The 20,084-nt window shown below is 55.9% G+C and overlaps 1 protein-coding gene across 1 annotated transcript; it reads left to right on the top strand.

The window, feature by feature from the left end:
* Positions 1–477: 477 nt before the first annotated feature.
* Positions 478–19,628, top strand: LOC113940403 (F-box only protein 42; the record flags this gene model as incomplete). The annotated part of the gene is made up of 5 exons (XM_027631545.1): positions 478–612; positions 17,236–17,389; positions 18,318–18,428; positions 18,647–18,743; positions 19,572–19,628. Coding segments are annotated over 5 exons (554 nt in total), but the record flags the coding sequence as incomplete, so codon positions are not given.
* Between the last annotated feature and the right edge of the window lie 456 nt (positions 19,629–20,084).

Genomic DNA, 20,084 nt, shown 5'->3' with positions numbered 1-20,084 from the left:
GCCCCTGCTCCTGCCCTGGGCTCTGCAGAGCTGTTCCTCTCACACATTCCCGTTCCTCTCCTCTCTGCACTCGATTCCATCTGCACAAGAACCTTTTCCTCCTTAGCTGTGTCACTCCAGAGGGGTTCCCACCATCCCTGCTGGGCTCAGCCTTGGCCAGTGGCGGGTCCGTCCTGGGGCAGCTGGAATTGGCTCCACGGACACGGGGGAAGTTTCTGGCAGCTTCTCACAACCCACCCCCTAAACCCCCTCTGCCAAACCCTGGGACACCAACACCCCCCAGAGCAGGGCAGTGCCAGCTGTGCTCATGGTTGTGTTTGCTGTTCCAGCTGTGCTGATGGTTGTTTGCTGTTCCAACTGTGCTCACAGCCCTGTTTGCTGTTCCAGCTGTGCTGATGGTTGTGTTTGCTGTTCCAGCTGTGCTCACAGCCCCCTTTGCCATTCCAGCTGTGCTCACAGCCCCCTTTGCCATTCCAGGTGCGTGCTACTACGACCCCAACCAGTCCATGTACGTGTTCGGGGGCTGCACCCAGAGCAGCTGCAACGCCGCCTTCAACGACCTCTGGAGACTCGACCTCAACAGCAAGGAGTGGATCCGGCCCCTGGCATCAGGTGAGACGTGCCAGGACCTCAGCCTGGCTGCTGGGGTTTAGTGTTTTCATGGGGTTTTTGTCACTGTCTGACTGAGGTTTGGGTTATATCTTGACAAAACATGGGGTTCTGTGCATATCCGTGTGTTTGCAGCACCGTGCTGGGTTGGTTTTCTCTGGAGCAGGTGCTGGTTCCTGCCCCAGGATGAGGGACACTTGTTCAACTGTGAGAGCCCAGGCTGATAAGGCTGAAAAAACTGGGATTGTTCAGCCTGGAGAAGGCTGAAGGAGAAGACTGAGACTTGGGATTGTTCAGCCTGGAAAAGGTGAAGAGAGTTGGGATTGTTGAGCCTGGAGAGAGAAGGTTCCAGGGACGCCTCAGAGCCCCTTCCAGTGCCTAAAGGGGCTCCAAGAGAGCTGAAGAGGGACTTCGGACAAGGGATGGAGGGACAGGACAAGGGAATGGTTTAAAACTAAAAGAGGGGAAATTCAGATGCATTATTGGGAATAAATCCTTCCCTGTGAGGGTGGAGAGACCCTGGCACAGGTTGCCCAGAGAAGCTGTGGCTGCCCCATCCCTGGAAGTGTCCAAGGCCAGGTTGGAGCAGCCTGAGCTAGTGGAAGGTGTGGAACTGGATGAGCCTTAAGGTCCCATCCTGTGATTCCATGATGAGGGTTGTTGTCCCAAAGCTGAGGTTTTCCTTCCTCCCTCCACTTGAGGTGTTTGAGGGGTGGAGGAGACGAGCTGAGCGAGGGGGGCTGTAGGAAAGCAGGTCCATCCCTGCAGTCCCTGTGCCCTCAGCAGGCAGGGAAACCCCTCAAACCATCTCCCCCCCTGGTCTTTGTGCTCCGAGTGTCTCCCAGGGCACACTCATGTTCCTGGTGCTTCTGAATTCAACTGAAAGAACTGGGAAAAAAGCAAAGCACTGGGGAAGCTCTTGGGGCAGGGCGGAAGGAAGGGTTAAACCAGGGGTTTTGGCAAAGGCTTGGTGTTTAACCAAGAGCAGGGAGGAGGAAGGAGCTCAGCACCAGCCCAGCCTGGCCCTGCTCCACGGGCTCCTTGGGGCTTCCTCGGTTCTGTTTGCTCCTCTGACACTGCAAAATCCAGATCTTCCTGTGTCGTGGTGTTCCTTGGGACCTCCTGCTGTCCCACTGAACTGTTCACACATCCCTTGGTGCTTGGATCAACCCACACTGCACTGCCAGGAGCAGCTCTGCGTGAGGGGATAACCCTCTGGGAAGGTTCCTCTGGTCAGGGATACCCCAGGTTTTATGGAAGCTGGGGCAGCCTGGCTGCTTTTCTCCCATCCAAACCCGGGGGGAAAAGAAAATGATCTTTGTTTTTCCCCCAGAACAGGATTTTGCTCTGATTTTTGCCCTGCACAGCCCTGTGTGATCCCCACGGGGGAGAGCTAAGGAGGGAGAAAACAAAGTTCAGCCTTCCCACGGGTGTGGAAACTGGGTCCTGCCGTCCCTCCATCCCGGGCTGGAGCGTTCTCCCACTGCCCAGGGGCGGAGAGGAGCAGCATAAACAGGATGCTGGGAGCTGCAGACCTCTGCTCCAAACCAGCCCTCCCATTCCTGCAGCCCGGCGGGTCCTTCCGTGGGCTGAATGCGGGGCACGACTGGGGCACTCGGGGCTTCCCAGAGTCACATTCCCACTGCCTCCCTGGCAAAGCATGCTCCTGAAAGAACAGCTCCTGTGGGAATATGTGTCAGAGTTAAGTCCCACGGGAAGATCCCCCGAGGAAATACTTCTGCGTGTTGTCATGAGCGAGATGGGATCGCAACTGAAACTCCGGGCCCCGGGAACGCTCCTGCTCCCGGGCTTCCAGAGGGATGAGTCACCCCACCGGGTGCCCGGGGTTGGATCTCAATCCTGCTTGGGTTTGGATGCCCTTAACCAGAGGGTTGGCACCGGCTGCCTGGGAAAGAATAGTGACTGGAGGGGGCAAAAGGGAGAGCTTTGAAATCCAGGATTGGGATGGAAATGAGGCGGGAGGGGTTTGATTGTAAAACCAGAGCTGACAGTGATTGATGAACACTCATTATGTGGGTCCCTAATTGCTGGTGGAGGTGGAGGAGGAGTTCCCACACCTGCCCTGTGGACTCTCTGGGGTTTTGCTCCAGAGTGAGACTCCGGCTCTTTCCCAAGGCCAGTTTTCCCTTGGAGAGGTTCCGTCACACTCCACGTGTTCCCTCGTTAAGTATCTTATCTAATGAGTGCTTTGGAATAGGAGTGTGGTGTCTCAGCTGAGCTGGAACAGTTTCACCCCTTCCCCTCTCTGAGAGGCTTTTCCAGGAGAAAACACCCTTTTTGTTGTTGTTGTTGTTTGTTCCTCCCTGTTTTCGCTGGGGTTTTCTGGCTCCCGGGCATTCCATGACATCAGAGCTGGATAATTCATCTCCAGCCTGAGCTGCTCTGCTTCAGCTGGCAGTAAATATTTAGCCTTCAAAGACATAATTGGCTTGGGTTTCTTTAGTCTCAGAGACGGAGGAGGGAGATTATTACATCAAAAAACCCTAATTTTTGAGGTTTCAAAGTAATTTTTTTGCTTGGATCTGAACCAACAGCCCTGACTCGTGACTGAGGAGGCTGGAGAAGCTCCAGGGAGTCACTGCCTGGCTGTTATGGAGAGCTTTTTGTGAGGCTGGATGCTCTGGGAAGGAGGGGGTCAGGCAGCAGGATCCCTGCTTTAGGAAGGTGCCTCCCAGCTCTTCTCCCTCGAGCTCTCCAGGCCCCTCTGGAGCTGCTTCCCACCCCTTCCACTCCCACAGCTGAGTCCTGCTGGAGCATTTTGTGGGGGAAGCTGCAGAGTTATCCCAGGGTAGGTGGTCCCTGGGAGGAGGTGCCTTTCTTCATGTGCTGGGGGTGCTTTTTGCCTTCATTTGCATAATTAACCTGGGCAGCTGTTGGAATTGGAGCCCATCCCTGCCCAGGAGATCCTGATGGAGGGCTGGGGGTGGTTTATGCTGGAATCTGTTGATCCAGCTGGAGGCAAGGGTTAGTCCCCACAAGGTTTCCGTGGTGATAGTCTCTGGTACTCCCCAAAAATGAGCTGAAACAGCCAGGAAAGAAACCAAAATCGATTTGAAATGGAGACTCCCAGGCCTTTCAGTACCTGAATGGGCTCCAAGGAGCTGGAAGAGGACTTGGGACAAGGGCCTGGAGTGACAGGACAAGGGAATGGCTTCCCACTGCCATAGGGCAGGATTAGATGGGAGATTGGGAAGGAATCCTTCCCTGGGAGGGTGGTGAGGCCCTGGCACAGGTTGCCCAGAGAAGCTGTGGCTGCCCCATCCCTGGAAGTGTCCAAGACCAGGTTGGACAGGGCTTGGAGCAACCTGGGACAGTGGAAGGTGTCCCTGCCCATGGCAGGGGTGGCACTGGATGGGCTTTAAGGTCCCTTCCAAGCCAACCCATCCTGGGATTATGTGCCTCAGTGCCACAGGAGCTGCAGGGTCTGTGGGGAGGCCTTTGCCAGGAGGATGCTGATCCCTGGATTTGGCTGAGCCAGAATCCAGCCCTGGATCTCCCCGTGGCAGGGAAGGTTTTTTCTGTTTCCACACAGGTCTGTCCAACACCCCTGGGGATTCCCCTTCCAGCTCTGTGCCGTGACAGCTCCTGGAAGGCTTGAAAGCAGAGACCTTCAGCCTGAAGGTTTGTGCTTCAAACCTCCTGGGTGGCTGGAACAGCTGGCAGTGAGTGTGCCAGCACTCTGTCCTGCTGCTGGCAGTGAGTGTGCCAGCACTCTGTCCTGCTGCTGGCAGTGAGTGTGCCAGCACCCTGTCCTGCTGCTGGCAGTGAGTGTGCCAGCACCCTGTCCTGCTGCAGTGAGTGTGCCAGGACCCTGTCCTGCTGCAGTGAGTGTGCCAACACCCTCCCCGCTGGTTCCTCTGGGCTCAGCTCATCCCCAGCTCCTCTCCCTGCTTGGAGTGGGAGTTCGAGGATCAAGTTTCCCTTTGTGAGCTGAGGGGAAGGTGCCTTTGATGGTGTTGTGTTAACAAACCCAGCAGCCCGAGGGAGGAAGGGGAGACTGGGGAGAGCCCCCGCTGCCCTGCCCGGGGTGGCTGTGCCGGGTGGGAGGTGCTGTCAGATGTGGTCCCTGGGTGGTGGGAGGCTGGAGGAGGAACCTCCCTGTCAGTCCTGGGGCAGAGGGGCTTGGCCTTGACAAAGCTGCATGAAAGCCTTGCCCCCAGCGAGAGAAACCAGTCTTGTTTTCATCATCCCTCTGGAAAGCCGTGGGGAGATTTCAAAGCTGGTGTTCCAGCCTTGGTGCAGTTCCGTGGGGTTGGCCCCACTCTGGGGGTGCTGCCTCCTCAGCGGGAGCTCTGTGGGGCTGGAGACAGGAGGTGAAGGACTGGGCTCCCCAGGGAGGGAGGTGGTGGTGCAGCTGGGATCCCACCGGTGCCCAGCTCTCCACGGCCACGAGCCAGCGTGGCACCGTCACTCGGGGCACAGACCACATGTGGGGTTCAGGGCTCAGGGGTTCTGCAGTAAAACAGCTGTGGGAGTGCTGGGAAAATCCTCCTGTGTGGATTTAAACCCTCTGTGGCTGAGGGTTGTGGGGCTTGGTCAGTCCTTGGGTGTGTTTTGCCTCTTCTTTGCATCAGCTGTGTCCAGTTCAGCTCAGGAAGGACCCGGAGGGGCTGGAGCGTGTGCAGGGAAGGGAACGGAGCTGGGAAGGGGCTGGAGCAGCAGAAGCAGCTGAGGGACCTGGGGGGGCTCAGCCTGGAGCAAAGGAGGCTCAGGGGGGACCTTCTGGCTCTGCAACTCCCTGACAGGAGGGGGGAGCTGGGGGGGGTCGGGCTCTGCTCCCAGGGAACAAGGGACAGGAGGAGAGGGAACGGCCTCCAGCTGTGCCAGGGGAGGCTCAGGTTGGACATCAGCAGGAATTTGTCCATGGAAAGGGTGGTCAGGCCTTGGCAGGGGCTGCCCAGGGAGGTTTGGAGTGCCCAGCCCTGGAGGTGTCCCAGGAAGGCCTGGCCATGGCACTGAGTGCTCTGGGCTGGGGACAAGGTGGGCATCGGGCACAGGGGGGATCCATGGGCTGGGAGGGCTTTGCCAACCCATGGTTCCATGATTCTTTTCCCTGAAGAGCAATAACTGAGGCTCTGGACTAAAACTCTCTGCCCTGACCCCAGACTGCAGCTCTGCCCCCGCTGCAGTCACTCCCCTCACAACACCATCACGAGCAGTTAAAAACACCCCAAAATCCCACCCTGGCCTCTCCAGAGCAGCATCTCCCAGTTGGAGTTTGCTGCCAGTCCCAAGACACCACCTGTGAGAGGTTTCTTCACAAAAATTCCCATGTACACAAGGAAGGAGACGAGGAGAGGCAGGTTTGGAAAATAAACCTGCAATATTTAACCTGATTCCTTTCCACTTGGAGCCCTTGAAGGAAGGGCTGCAGGACTCCCTTGGTGTCCCTGTGTGCTGCTGACCCCATTCCATTGAAGGCAAACCTAAATTGGACTAAAAACTCGGGATCACCTTGAGCACACAGAGCCGTGGCACCACTCCAGCCTCCCAGGGATCCAAAGGAATGAAAAGCTGATTCCTGGCACACCTCTAACTGTGTCTGGCTGCGGGTGTCTGAGCCTTCCAAGTGGAGCAGGTTAATGGAGTGGCTGGAAATCCTTCTGTCCTTCTGCTGTTGTGGTGTTGAAGGAGCCTGGAAGAGAGAGAAGCTTTTCCAGCTCTTTTCCTGATCTGGTTTGTTTTTCCCTCGTTGCCCTTGGAGTTCAGTAGCACTGAGGCCTGTCTGTGCCTCCACGGAGGTAAAACTTGCACATTATCATCAAAAATTCCTGACTTCCCCACCACCATCCAAATGCTCTTTGAGCCCTCAAGCCTTGACCCCTTTGGAAATTCAGCCTTAATCCTGAGGAGTCGGAGCTTCCTTATCCCACCCCAATTTCTTCCTTATTCCACCCCCAATTTCCTCATTCTCCTACCCCCAATTTCTTCCTTATCTCACCCCCAATTTCTTCCTTCTCCCACCCCTCACTTCTTCTTTATTCCATCCTTCATTTCTTCCTTATCCCACCCCAATTTCCTCCTTATCCCATCCCCAGTTTCCTCCTTATCCCTGCCCTTGGAAGCAGGAGCCCCGAGCTGCTCTGGCAGCTCCAGGGGGAGCGGGGATGGATCCCAGCCCCCCCTTCTGTCTCTGGGAGGAGCCACGATGTCCTTTTGTCCCTCTCCTCGCTTGGGTGCTTCCCAAAATGTTCTCGGATGGAATTTGTGATGTTCAAGATGAAACATTTCAAGGGCAGGAGATGAAAAATCCAACCAAATCCAGTGGAAGGCATTTTATTTTCCATAAGCTGTGACGCCTCGTTTGGAAAGCGCTGCCAAGGGTTGGATTCCAGGAGATTAATGCCCAGGTTTAGGTTTCCAGCACACATCTCTCTCCCCTCCCTGGGATTTGCCAGGCTCTGTCCTCCTCCAGCTCGTGCCCTTTTTGGCCCTGTTTAAACTGGAAAAGCTTTTTGGCACCTGGAGCCGTCGTTCCACCGGCACCGGTTTTATGGATCCCTCCTTGGATGGAGACCCTGCCTGGCCCTTGCAGGAATGAATCCAGGGACACACAGGGACAAAACCCCCCTGACAATGTAGCATTGTAAGGATTTATCCTGCAAATGCCTTTGCTGACCCCAGCAGGAGAAGCCCAAAGATTCCTCTCCTCCTGGAGGATTTTCTGCCTGGGAATCTGCTCCCTACAAAAAAAGGTTTGGAGAGGCTGGTGGTTGGAAAGGCTTTGCTTCTGAAGCCTCAACTCTTCAGCTGGTCAGTGTGGTGGGAAATGGATGTGGATTTACCACAACCAGGGGGAAAATATTCCTGTGCCTCCTATTCCTGAATCCCACACTGGAAACCACCATCCCTCCCTCCCCCTGTTCCCAACTGGCTGCATCCTGCTCTTTGTCCCAGCTGGCTCTGAGGTATTCCTACAGCATTCCCAATTGCTCCCAATATCTGCAGAGGTCATAAAGTCAATCCATAACTTCATTCCTCTATTCTGGGTTGGGATGGGGGGACAGAGCCAGTTCAACTCCAACAAGGTGTCCAGGGACACCAGGATGCCACTACCTCCCACAAGAATGTGGGGCTGGAGGCAGGAATAGCTTTGAAGAAGCCAATGTACCTGCCCACAGAGGTGGGAATGAGCCCAGGGGGTGGGAATGTGCCCAGGAATTGGGAACATGCCCAGGGGGTGGGAATGTGCGCAGGAACTGGGAATGTGCCCAGGGGTTGTGAATGTGCCCAGGAGGTGGGAATGTGCCCAGGAACTGGGAATGAGCCCAGGAATTGGGAATGTGCCCGGGACTCGGGGCCGTGGCAGCAGACCCAGCTCGTGTCAGACCCAGCCCGTGTTGGATGAGCCGGGGCTGCCAAAGGTGGTTCTGTCCCCGCAGGACAAACCCCCCGGGCAGTTTCCCTCTCCTATTCCCACTCTCCATGTGCTGCAGGAGTTGGAAGTTCAGCAGATCTTTATCTCCAGACAGAGCCTGGTGGCTGAGCAGCCCCTGCCGTGGGGAATTGGCTCCCGGAGCTCTGGCAGCAGGTCGGGGGGGCTCCTCTGTCCCACGTGCTGCTCCCACAGGGAAGGATGTTCCCTCAGGATGCCCTCCTGGCCTGCCCCAGGCAGCTCAGCCTGGTGTGGGGGCAGTTTGTGGAAAGGGAATTCCGAGGGAGAAGCAGAGGAGGCTGGGAGGGAAGCAGCTCCAAGGGAAGTGGGTGTTTTAGGGATGACCTGGTTTCCCTCTTCCCTCGGGACAGGTCTGGGGACTCGTGGTTCCCTTTAAGGTGAGGGAAGAGCTGAGCACCTGGATGTTGGTGCAGGAATGGAGATCCCATGTGTCAGTTCATCCATGAGTTTGTTTTAATCCAGAGGATGCTGGATCTTCCCATGGCAAAAACCAGCAAACCTGCACCTTGAATAGAGCAGGAATCTTGATAAGGAACGTTCTGGTGATTCTCTTCTCCTGGATGATGAGGGATTTATTCCAGATCTGAAATTTACCGGCACAGTATTCCTTTCTCCAGAAGGTTTCCAGTGTGGAGCAGTCCTCCTTAACACACTGCCACCATGGATGGAGCAGTCCAACCTGGAAAAGGGCTTCTTGCTTTACCCTTGTGGGATTAAGATTCCCGGAGAGGAGCTCCCTGGGTGCAGACCCCTCCAGAGATTAACGAAGGAATGTTTCCCTCTGTTGCCTTTATCAGCCTCTGGGATGGACACAGAGAATTTTTAGCCTCCCTGGTCCCTGTTTTGATGCTCAAAGGTGGCCTGGAGCAGGGGCATATGGATTCTGTAGGATATCCTGAGCTGGGAGGGACCACAGGGATCACTGAGTCCAGTTCCTGAAGGGATTGGAGGGGCAGGACCTGCCCATGTTAAACACAACCCCTGGGCCCTCTGGAAGGATTTGCTACACCAAAATTGAGAAAACTCTTTGCAGCTCTGTTGGAAATAAGAAAATCCTGATCTGTGAAAATCAGAGTTGGGAATCGTTGTATGGACAAATAAGGAGTTGGGTCTGGGTGGTGCTCAGAACCTGGAGACTCCCAGGGGGGTTGGAACCTTCTGAAGGTCTCAAACGTCTGAGAGTCAGAATCCCGGAATTCCAGACTGGTTTAGGTGGGAAGGGACCTCAAAGCCCATCCAGTCCCACCTCCCACTATCCGAGGTTGCTCCAAGCCCTGTCCAACCTGGCCTTGGACACTTCCAGGGATCCAGGGGCAGCCACAGCTTCTCTGGGCAACCTGTGCCAGGGCCTCACCACCCTCCCAGGGGAGGAATCCTTCCAAATATCCCATCTATCCCTGCCCTCTGGCAGTGAGAAGCCATTCCCTGTGTCCCTAGTCCCTCTCCAACTCTCCTGGAGCCCCTTTAGGCACTGGAAGGGGCTCCAAGGTCTCCCTGAAGCTTCTGTTCTCCAGGTGAGCACCCCCAGCTCTCAGCCTGTCTCCTGTCTCTCTCCAGATCCATCCATACATCTATCTCCATATTCCTGTAAGGGAATTCCCTATTCCAGTTGCCTTGTCACAGAATCCCAGAACGGTTTGGGTTGGAAAGGACCTTGAAGCCCATCCAGTGCCACCCCCTGCCATGGACACCTCCCACTGTCCCAGGTGGCTCCAAGCCCTGTCCAGCCTGGCCTTGGACACTCCCAGGGCTGGGCTGGTGCTGTTGGGATGATGAGCAGAAATCCCCAATGGCAGCAGCACCTCCTCCCCCTGGGAAAGCCTTGGAGCGCTCGCAGGGCCATTGGCTCTTCAGTGCTCCCAAAGTCCAGGCCTCCCATCTTTTAAACCCTAAGCAGGAATTAGGGTTGATTTTCCAAGAGCTTTTTTTTTCCTCTAAGGATTTTTTTCCTTGATTTCCCGGCCATGCAGAGAATTGAACTCCTTGTCCATCCGAGTTCGGAGCCGAGGTGTTTCCACACTGCGGGAGCAGCCAAAGCATCCATGACAAACCTCCCTTTGGATTTCCTTTTCGGGGAAAAAAGGCTTCAAACGGCGGAGCCGCTGCCGGGCTGTTGGCTCTGGTGCTGCCTCCTGTCATGAATGTGTTGTGAGCACAGAGGGAGCCGCGAGCCTGATCCCAGAGCCTGATCCCAGGGCCTGATCCCTCCTTCCCGGGGCTGCTCCCACTCCTTCCCGGGGCTGCTCCCGTCCTCCCGGAGGCGTGGGAGGGAGCAGGGCTGGGGCTTTCCCTGCCCACGAACTCCAGGGTGATTCTACATCCAGTTATTCCCTCCCGGGAAGGTACATCCACCTCCCTGGAGGGGGCAGTGGGATAGAACACTGTCGTCCCACGGCTGGATCAGCCTTGTCAGCCGGGAGGCAGCTTGGAGGAGCCTTGGGAAAGGTCCTGCTCGGGATTTCGGGAAGGCTGTGCTGACATCTATCGGCAGCAGCGCCTTCCACGTTTTCCCGCTGTTGTGCCCGTGCCTGGAGGATTTTTATCCGCCAGGATTACGTGTGTAATACTCGGGATTGACCAGGCAGCGTTCCCTGTGCACTTTAAACCCAGAGCAGCCCGATGTGCTCCCAAAGCCTCGTTAAATCCTCGCGCTCCGGAGCCTGATTTTGGTCTTCTCCCAAAGCATCTGCAGTAGGAATCTCCTGGAATGGGGCAAACATGCGGAAGGGGGGAGCACTGGCTCACCCTGGTCTGCAGCCCAAAAGGGGGATGCTTGTTCCTGATGTGAAATATTCAGGGAGTTTGGAATTACGGGAATGAGGGAGCAGTGTGCCCTCCTGGGGTGATGGAAGTGTGGGAACCTCGGCTTGGAAATGAGGGGGAAGGGGGACACAGCAAGGGAGAGTAAAAGAATTGTAGAGAACTGGATGAAGTATCCGTTCCTGTGCTGGACTGGGAATTCCAGAGGGAAGATGTTGGCATTCCAGTAGGTAACTCCAGTGAATAACACTCCAGTGTTGTCCCTGCAGCAGATTTTGGGAGGAGCTCTCCCTGCTCTTCCCAATGCTGAGCTTTTTGCACTTCCTCAAGGAGCCCCCTCTGACTGTGCCCAGAGGGGTCGTGGATTCCCCACCTCTGGAAGTGTTCCAGGCCGGGTTGGACGGGGCTGGGAGCAGCCTGGGACAGTGGGAGGTGCCCTTGGGACGAGATGATCTTTAGGATCCTTTCCAACCCAGACCATTCCAGGGCTCTCTGACCGTGCCCACAGGCTGCTCTTTAAAGGATACTTGAGGTTTCTCAGCCCCGTGGTGGCTCCATCCTCACCAAATTCCACAGGAGCCATTTCCTGGAACACCAGTGATTTGAGGGTTCTCCGGGAGCGTGGCTGGGGCAGAAAGTGCGGAGCTCAGCAGAGCTGCCCCCAGCCCACAGACCTCCAGCCCTTCCCTGCAATTATCCCTCAGCACAGCCCGATCCAGCAATTCCCATCCCTCCCTTTGCCTCCCGGGGGGAAGACGAGTGACAGGAGCCGCTCAGCCCTTTCCCTGGAATCCCAGAGCTTTTTAATTGCTCTGGAGCTGGTTTGGGGAGGTGTCAGAGTGTCACTCAAATCCCTTGGAAGTCTGCAGGGTGTCACTTGGAGGGGGAGAAAACACCAGGCATGAAAGCGGGGAAAGGTGGATCAGGGAAAGGTGGATCAGGGAAAGGTGGATCAGGGAAAGGTGGATCAGTTGGATTCCGCCCACTCAGACAGGGAAGAGCAGCTTTTGCAACAGCAGCTCCCAGAACCACGGGGCCAAATCCCAAAGGATTGGGAAGGGTCCCCTTGCCCTCAGTAGCAGCAGCACCTCGGGGTGATGCTGCTGGGAGAAGGGCTCTGGCTGGATCCCAGGGAGGCCTCTCCTGCAGGCTCAGGATGGATCCCAGGGAGGCCTCTCCTGCAGGCTCAGGATGGATCCCAGGGAGGCCTCTCCTGCAGGCTCAGGATGGATCCCAGGGAGGCCTCTCCTGCCGTGGGAGGTGTGGGAATTGCAGGATCCCATCGGTGGCTGTTGGGAGATAAGGGGCCGAGCCCGGGGCGTTTGGCACCTCTCTGTGTTTGCTCAGTGTGCTGAATCAGGACATTTTTGGCGGCATTAGCCGGGAGTGACTCAGTCAATCCTGTTGCTCAGGGTTCAGAGGGCACTGCCTCTCCTTTTACAGCGGCACCTCACGAATTCCGGGCTTAAAAAAACAACCACCGTTGCAACAGCTCCAGGGTGACTTATCCTGACTTCTCCTCCCCCACGGGGTTTTGCCTCCACCTCGCAGGGATTGCAGGAAACCAAACCTTCCCTTCCCCACCGGCGCTTTGGCTGGGCTTGTCCCACACTCCCGTGTCACCACAGGGTGGGAATCGGCCACCGGGAATTCTGGCTGTGTGTAAACATGGGGGGTTGCCATGGTTTGGTGACACACCCCCCAAACCTGGGAAAAAAACTCTGAATATCCCCCCCTTCCCTCCTGAGCAGTGTGTCCCAGGCAGCAGATACTCAGATATTTGTGTCTGCAAAGGGTTTATCTCATTTTTGAGGAGACAAATTGGGTCTTGTTCTGTTTTCCTTTAAATTCATATGAGGCTGAATTCCTGCCTGATTCCCAGCATGGAATTTGGGGGTTTTGGGGAAGGGAACAGTAAATCTCCTGTGGCTTTGGAAACGGAAAGGGATACTTTGGTGGCTTTTAAAGGCTTTAAGGTTTAGACAGGCCTGGTCAAAGCCAGTCTGGAAAATGTTCAGAATCCCAACGTTTTAAACATTTTGGGAATAAAAACAGGTGACTGTCAGGTGCTGGGATCTGAGGCAGCTGAGCAGTGAGTCCTAAGTGTTGGAGTTTGACTTAGGTGTGCACCATTCCATGGAGATGTCTGCTCTTCCCATAGGGGTTCTCCTTTGGTGTCTCTCAAATCCGATCCCAGTGCTGGGACTGCTGGGATGCTCATCCCATGTTCCAGCCTCTGGGCTGCTGCTCACCAGCTTGTCCTCTTCCCTTTGGGTAACCTGGCAGGGGAAAAACTTTGGGATGAATCTGCAGATGGCTGTGGAAAAGTCCTGGCTGGCCTGGGAAGCAGAGGGATTTCCTTTTTCCTGCTCTGGTTTTGCTTCCAGTTGAAAGGGAAGGATTTGGGGATTCGTCACACAGGTTTGGGATGGACCTTGGGGTGGTGGAGGCAATCCCTCAGCCAGGGTGGATGATGCCAGGGGAGGGATCAGGGGTCCGGCTTGGAACTGAGGTTTTAAGTCTCTGCCAGATTAAAAGCTGGACTAGTAAAGCCAGGCTGGAAAACAGCCCCGGCACAGAGACAAAACTCCCGGGGAACAGGATGGAACCCCAGAGAGGAACAATTCCATGGACAGGACAGGACTGTCCTGCCTTGGGAAAACGTGTCCAAGGCTGGGTTGGACCAGGCTTGGAGCAACCCGGGGTGGTGGAAAGTTCCACCCGTGGCAGGGGTTGGGACTGGGTGAGCTTGAAGGTCCCTCCGACCCAAACCATTCCATGATTCCTGCCCTCAGATCTTTGGGGTGCAGCTCGAGGGCAGCTTTGGAACCTGGGACCTCAAATCCCTTTGCATTTGAAATTCGTAGGCTGCTGGACCAGCTCCCTTTAATTCCTTGGCTTTGGAATTGGAAACATGGCTTTGTTTATCCAGGTATTTCATGGAAATCCAGTCGGTGGTGATCAGCCCCTGGAGTTGTTTCTTGCTGGAGCTGAGGTGGCTGGAAAAATCCATCAAATCCAGCAAAACCAGCCCCTGGTCATGGCTCTTGTCTCACCTCTCTCCAGAAATAAAACTCCCCACTATTTGTCCCCCTGACACAACTCTTCCCATGTTTTACCCTTCCCCCTTGGTGCTGCTCCAGCGCAATATCCCCCAAACCCCATGGATCTGAGCCAATCCTTCCCCCTGGATAATCCCATCACCCATTTCATTGCCCTTTGTATTTCAAGCTCCTCTTGGTGCTTGTTTGTGGAGTCTCCCAGGGCTGCACCCACCAGAGGTGAAAGGCTGGTCTGGAAATCCGTGCTCCACGTGCCCTCCCAGCCGGGCTCTCCCTTTGTGTCCGTTAATCCCGGCGCGTGCTGCTCCGACAGGATTACAGGGCCGGATCAATGGGCTTTGGGAACTGCTGAGAAGGGCAGATCCTGCCCAGATAAAACACCTCGAGCTCATGTGGGGAGCCACCAGAGCCTGTCATTGCTCTTCCAAACATCCGTGGGAGCCGGAGGTCCCTTGTTGGTTGGGTTTCCTTGGCTTTGTGAGCCAGGAAAATCCATCAGCTGGGGGAGAAGTTGATTGGAGCAGCTCTTAAGTGGCTGAAAGAGCAGCGGGAGCCGTGGGGAGATGGAGGGAGTTCATGTGCTGCACCCTCTGCCTGCTGGGATCTCTGTCCCCAGGGAAGGATAACCTGGATGTTGGGCTGGGTGCTGTGCTGGGGGTGTAGAATTGGAAACAGCCCTTTTGGAGCAGTGGGAACTGGAACAATGAACCAACGAGGTTCTGCTCCCTGTGGAATTGGAAATGCAGCAGAGCCCTTCTGGAGCAGTGGGAACCGGGACAATGAACCAGAGAGGTTCTGCTCCCTGGGCCATCCCCATCCCGGTCCCGGAGCGGGAGGAGCCCTCCCGTGTCAGGTGTTCCTGGGAGCCTTGGAAAGGCCACTCCCACATCCTCCCAAGGGCCTGGACTTTGAGCAGGTCCTGCTGGGGCCCCTTTGATGTCCCAGTGGGGCCCCTTTGATGTCCCCGTGCCCTGTTCTCCACATACCTGAGGCCTGAGCTCACAAAGCTTCCGGCGCCTTCCGGCCTCGCTCCGGCTCCCTCGGGAGTCCTGCCCTTCCCAAGGACCTTGGCAGCAGCTCTCTCCTGCTTTAGGGATAAACACTGTGAATTCTGCAATTTTCCACGTGTTTTGCTCCAATGCCAGATCCCTGGAGATGCTCCTGGTGCACCTCATTTGCAGGGAGCATCCAGAGGTATCCCTTGGGTATCCAGGTTGCGGGGCTGGAAGAGGCTTTGAGAGGCCAACGCTTCCTTGACTTGTAAAATTCTGCCTTTTCTTGCACTGCAGAACCGAAACTCGGCTCATTTACATCCGGACAATGGCCCAGAACAGGCAAAGCTTCCTGAAAAACCGGGGCCTGCCCTGCCCTGGGCTGTGTGCAGGGCCTGACTCACCAGGAGCCGGTCCCTGCTCAGCCGGGGTGACTCTCAGGTCACTGCACCATCCCAGACCTTTCTGAGTGATGTGCCAGTGTTTCTCCATCCTGGAATTACTCCAGCTGCCTCTTTTTGTTTCAAAATCACCCATTTTAAGCCCAGCTCCTCGTGGCATCCCCAAGGGAATCACCGGGTGGAAACCTTTCTGGCCGTTCCATTCGTGATGCCAAGCTTGGGAGAACGACTTTGTGCACTTCCAGGGAAATATTCAGGCTGGAAACCCTCTGGTGTGGGTGAATTGCACACACAGCAAGCCAGGAAAACTGGAATTTGGGAACAAAGAGTAAGCAAGTGTGACCCTCTGTGACACTCTGGTCCTCACAGAGACCTTGGCACAGCTCTGGCCACACTCTCTTTGTGACCCAGCACAGGAATTGTCTCCTGCACAGCTTTATTCCCGTTTTTCCCTTATATCCATGTCCCTGAGAGCAGCAGAGTGCTTTGTCCCTCAGGAAGGGTTCAGGGACACTGTGGCCATCTCGCTATGTCAGGCCAGGGCTTGTTTTTTGCCAGGCTCTTCCCACCCACCACCTGGAACCCATGGAATTCTTCCCTCCACTGTAACATCCCAAAATAGCTGCTCTGGTTTCTTTTAAAAATAGTCTGTTCTGTGTCATTCCCTGCTAAAAATGTGCCCCTGAGTCCCGTGGGACATGGCAGGGGACAGAGGGTCCGTCGGCCTTTTTGGGAGAGGGCACGGTGGCACCGTGGCCACGTGCCCTGGAGCCGCCCCGTTCCCAGAGCTGGGCACCCTGCCATGGATTTGGGATGATGTGTTCAGGAATATTTGGAAAGAGTGACTATGGAGGTGGAGGAATGTGCCTGGTGCTGATGACCAATGTGGGAAGGAGGATGCTCTGAGTCCACCCGGGCTGGGGAGGCTTTGCCTTTTCCTGGGAAGCAATTCAACAGCTCCTGCACATCCAGGGAGTGACACAGCACCTCTGGCTCCTGGGACAGGCAGGGTTGGGCTTTTGCAGTGGATTGGGGCTGATTTCCTGACTTAAATTCAAAGGGATCTGATTCTTCTGTAGCTGCCCTTGCCAAGGGGCTCTTGGCACTGAAGCTGCTCCTGCTCCGAGAGGTTTGGGATCATAAAATGCCAGATGGTTTGGGTTGGGAGGACCTTAAACACCATCTCATTCCAACCACCAGCTGTGGGCAGGGACACCTTCCACTGGAATCACAGAATCCCAGGATGCTTTGGGTTGGAAGGGACCTTAAAGCCCAGCCCATCCCACCCCACCCCCTGCCATGGGCAGGGACACCTTCCACCAGCCCGGGTTGCTCCAAGCCCCATCCAGCCTGGCCTTGGACACTTCCAGAGACGGGGCAGCCACAGCTTCTCTGGGCAACCTGTGCCAGGGCCTCCCCACCCTCCCAGGGAAGGATTCCTTCCCAATCTCCCATCTATCCCAGCCCTCTGGCAGTGGGAAGCCATTCCCTTGTCCTGTCACTTCATCCCTTGACCAAGGCAGTGCCTCCATTTTCACCCAAAGTTCAGGGATTAATCCTGCAGAAACGGGGTTCAGTGTGTGCTGCCCTCGTGAGCTCCCAGATATCTGCCACAATGCCTTGGAATTGCTATTCCTTCCCCCTCCTTCCTCAGGGAGAGCAGTCAGTAGGTATTTGAGGTAATTATTGCTTTTATTCAGTGCTAAAGCAATAATTTGAAGGGATACGGTGGAAAACCAGCAATTTCCTGCCAGTGAGTGACAGATGTTTTGAGATGTGCTTTCAGTCTCCTACTAATTACGCTGACACAAATTGGCAGGAGTTTTCTTCCCAGGCTCCCAGCTCTAATTTTGCCTCTTTTTTCCCCCCTTTATTTTCATTTTTCTGTGAGGTGGAGTCTCCGTGTTGCGACGCTCCGGGAGGAAACGCCGCGGAGTCGGGGGCTGCTGTTCAGACATGGCTTTCCTAACCCTGCCCTTCTCCACCCCTGCCAGGTTCCTACCCCTCCCCCAAGGCTGGGGCCACCCTGGTGGTCTACAAGGACCTGCTGGTGCTTTTTGGGGGGTGGACACGGCCCAGCCCGTACCCCCTGCACCAGCCCGAGAGGTTCTTCGATGAGATCCACACCTACTCACCCTCCAAAAACTGGTAAGGGCAGGCTTTGATCCCAGAGCAATGTGCCTGGAATGCAGCTGGGGGAACCCCTGGGAAGCTGGGCATGGTGTCCCAGGTGTCCCATGGTGTCCTGGTGTCCCAGGGGTGTCTCTAAAGCTCTTTCTGAATCAAAAGCAAAGCCACAACCCAGCAGTGGAGCCAAGGACAGGACACTCGCAAGCACCTCCTGGGTGCTGGTTGCTGTCACAGGGCTTTTGATTTGCACCTAAAATATTCCAGGCTCCCTGAGCATCCCCATCCAGATTTCCCAGTTGAATGTTTCAGTGTTTAATCACACTGTGAGCAGGGAGGTGGTTCTGAGATAAGCTTTAACTGCTGGAGGTCTTGTTTTTAGTCTTGATCCAAAACTCAGCTCCCTCAGGGAGCTGGGAGAAAGCAGGTTTCTCCATCATTTTATAAATCCCTGCCTCTACAGCTCCTGGATGGAGCATCCAGTGCCCATGGAGGGGCAGGAATTTTCCTGTTCCCTTTCAACACCATTTAGCTGATTTTAGACCCAGCTTTGCCACCGATCCTGTGTGTGAGAAAGCAGCAGAGGCTGTATCAAAGGGATCATTCCTGCTCCTCTCCCACTGAGAACTTTCCATCCTCCCAAGTATCAATTATCCAGGGCACTTTGGTCGTTACAACTCTGTAATTAAACTCCCTGGAAAGAATTCGGGGCAAACTTAATTGGAAGGGGGGATATTCCCACCTTGGCCACGGGACTGGCTCATGCCTTGAAAATGTTTAGCACATTGGATTTCTAATTAGTTTCGTTATTATTTGGACACTCAGAGGTTTTCCCGGTGGTTTTCCTCTGGAACATGTTCTTTGCCGGCCCCTGGGATTTTTTGTTTGCTGTTCATCCAGTGTTTTCCTTTCCCTCCCAATGGTGAACATCTTCCTACCTCTTTCCCAGGTGGAATTGCATCATGACCACCCACGGCCCCCCTCCCATGGCAGGACATTCCTCCTGTGTCATCGAGGACAAGATGATTGTTTTTGGGGGATCTCTTGGATCTCGGCAGATGTGAGTTGGGATGAGCCGGGCGGGTGTTGGGATGTCCTGGGATAGCTCCTGGTGTTTCAGAAGGAATTCTCCCCAGGATTTCACTGCTGCCTTAGCACACCTCCTGTGGCAAATCCCGAGGCTCCAGCCTGCCAAAAACCCCGTGTGCCCTGAGCCTGTGCCCTGGGCAGAGCTCTCAGGCCCCAGCTGTGCCTCATCGCTTTGTCTCGTCCCTGCAGGAGCAACGACGTGTGGGTGCTGGATCTGGAGCAGTGGGCCTGGTCCAAGCCCAGCATCTCGGGGCCCAGCCCTCACCCACGGGGGGGCCAGTCCCAGGTGAGAGAGACCGGGCTCAGCTTCCCTTCCCGCTGCCAGGCAGCTCTGCCCGGCTCATTCCCGAGTTATCCGGGGATCCCCTGCCTGCCGGGCCCTCCCTTTCCCTCCCTGTTCCTGATCTCTGGGCGTGACTCAGAGCTCTGCTGTACATTTGTAGGACACAAATTGCTGCTCTCACCCCAGGCTTGTGCCCTGGGGCGGCTCAGATCAGGGCAGAGTTAGCACAGGGTGGTTTGGCTCGGGGCCCTCGTGGCTGCTCCGCTCTCCTGATCCCAGGATCCAGTGACTCCGGACTGTTCCTGCTCCGAGCACGGGCTGGCAGCGCCTGTTTGATTGCTGCCCGGGGCAGGAGCTCATGGGTGTCACCTGGCTTGGTGCAGGTGTCTCTATCCCTGCCTTCCCAGTGATTCCCAGTGTGGCTTATCCCACCGGGGCACCCAGCAGAGACAGGCTGTGCTGCAACGTGCCTCATCCATTGGGAAAAGAGCCCGAGGGAATATCTCGCCCACCAGCAGCACTCATAGACACTGCTGCCAGCACCTGCCTCCTAAACAATCCTCCCACCTTCCCACTCCTTTGGAGAGGGGTGTTGAGGCCCCTGTGCCTCAGCTCAGCTTTGGGAAGGTGAGAGGAGCTGGTTTGGGCCAAGGCCGTGGGATGAACCCTCTGTCCTGCTCTGCCCCAGGCCCGGCAGAACCGGCTCTCCATCCCCGCTCCAGAGCCCAGCCCGGGACAGGCAGGATCCAGCAGCACCTATGCAGCTGAGAACCTGCTCTGTGTGCCCTGGGAGGCCTGGCAGGAGCCCTGACCCTGCTCTTTGCCCTGCAGATCGTCCTGGACAACGAAACCATCCTCATCCTGGGGGGCTGCGGGGGCCCCAACGCTGTGAGTACCTGGGGGAGCAGGGACACGGCACCAGGAGCCCCGGGGGATGCATTTGGGGGCAGGGGGGGCCCAGGGGGCATCTTATCCCTCAAATCCAGGCGCCCACGTGGGAGATTTTCCAGAGAAGCTGTTTAGGTGTTGCTAGAGCTGCTTTAATTAAGGAAAAAACCCCGAGGTGCTCTCTGAGCAGCTCACTGAGCCTTGGAAGGATGAGCCCTGACTTTGGACTGGGATAGGAGATGGAAATGAAGGGATTTATCCATGGCTGTGGTGAGGTGTAGTCACTCCTAGGCAGTCAACTCCTGAATTGGGTCACCATTCCCTGTCCACAGGAACAAATCCTCCCACCAGCATCCTGGTGGGATGGATGATATCAGCAGCAAAGGGGGCTCCTATATCCCAGCCTGGGCTCCTAAATCCCAACGTGGGATCCTAAATCCCAGCCTGGGCTCCTAA

Source organism: Corapipo altera, unplaced genomic scaffold, assembly GCF_003945725.1.
Source record: "Corapipo altera isolate COAL_440 unplaced genomic scaffold, ASM394572v1 131715, whole genome shotgun sequence".
NCBI lineage: Eukaryota > Metazoa > Chordata > Aves > Passeriformes > Pipridae > Corapipo > Corapipo altera.
Note: the sequence above shows the minus strand (reverse complement) of the source record. Positions and strands in the feature narration are given on the sequence as shown.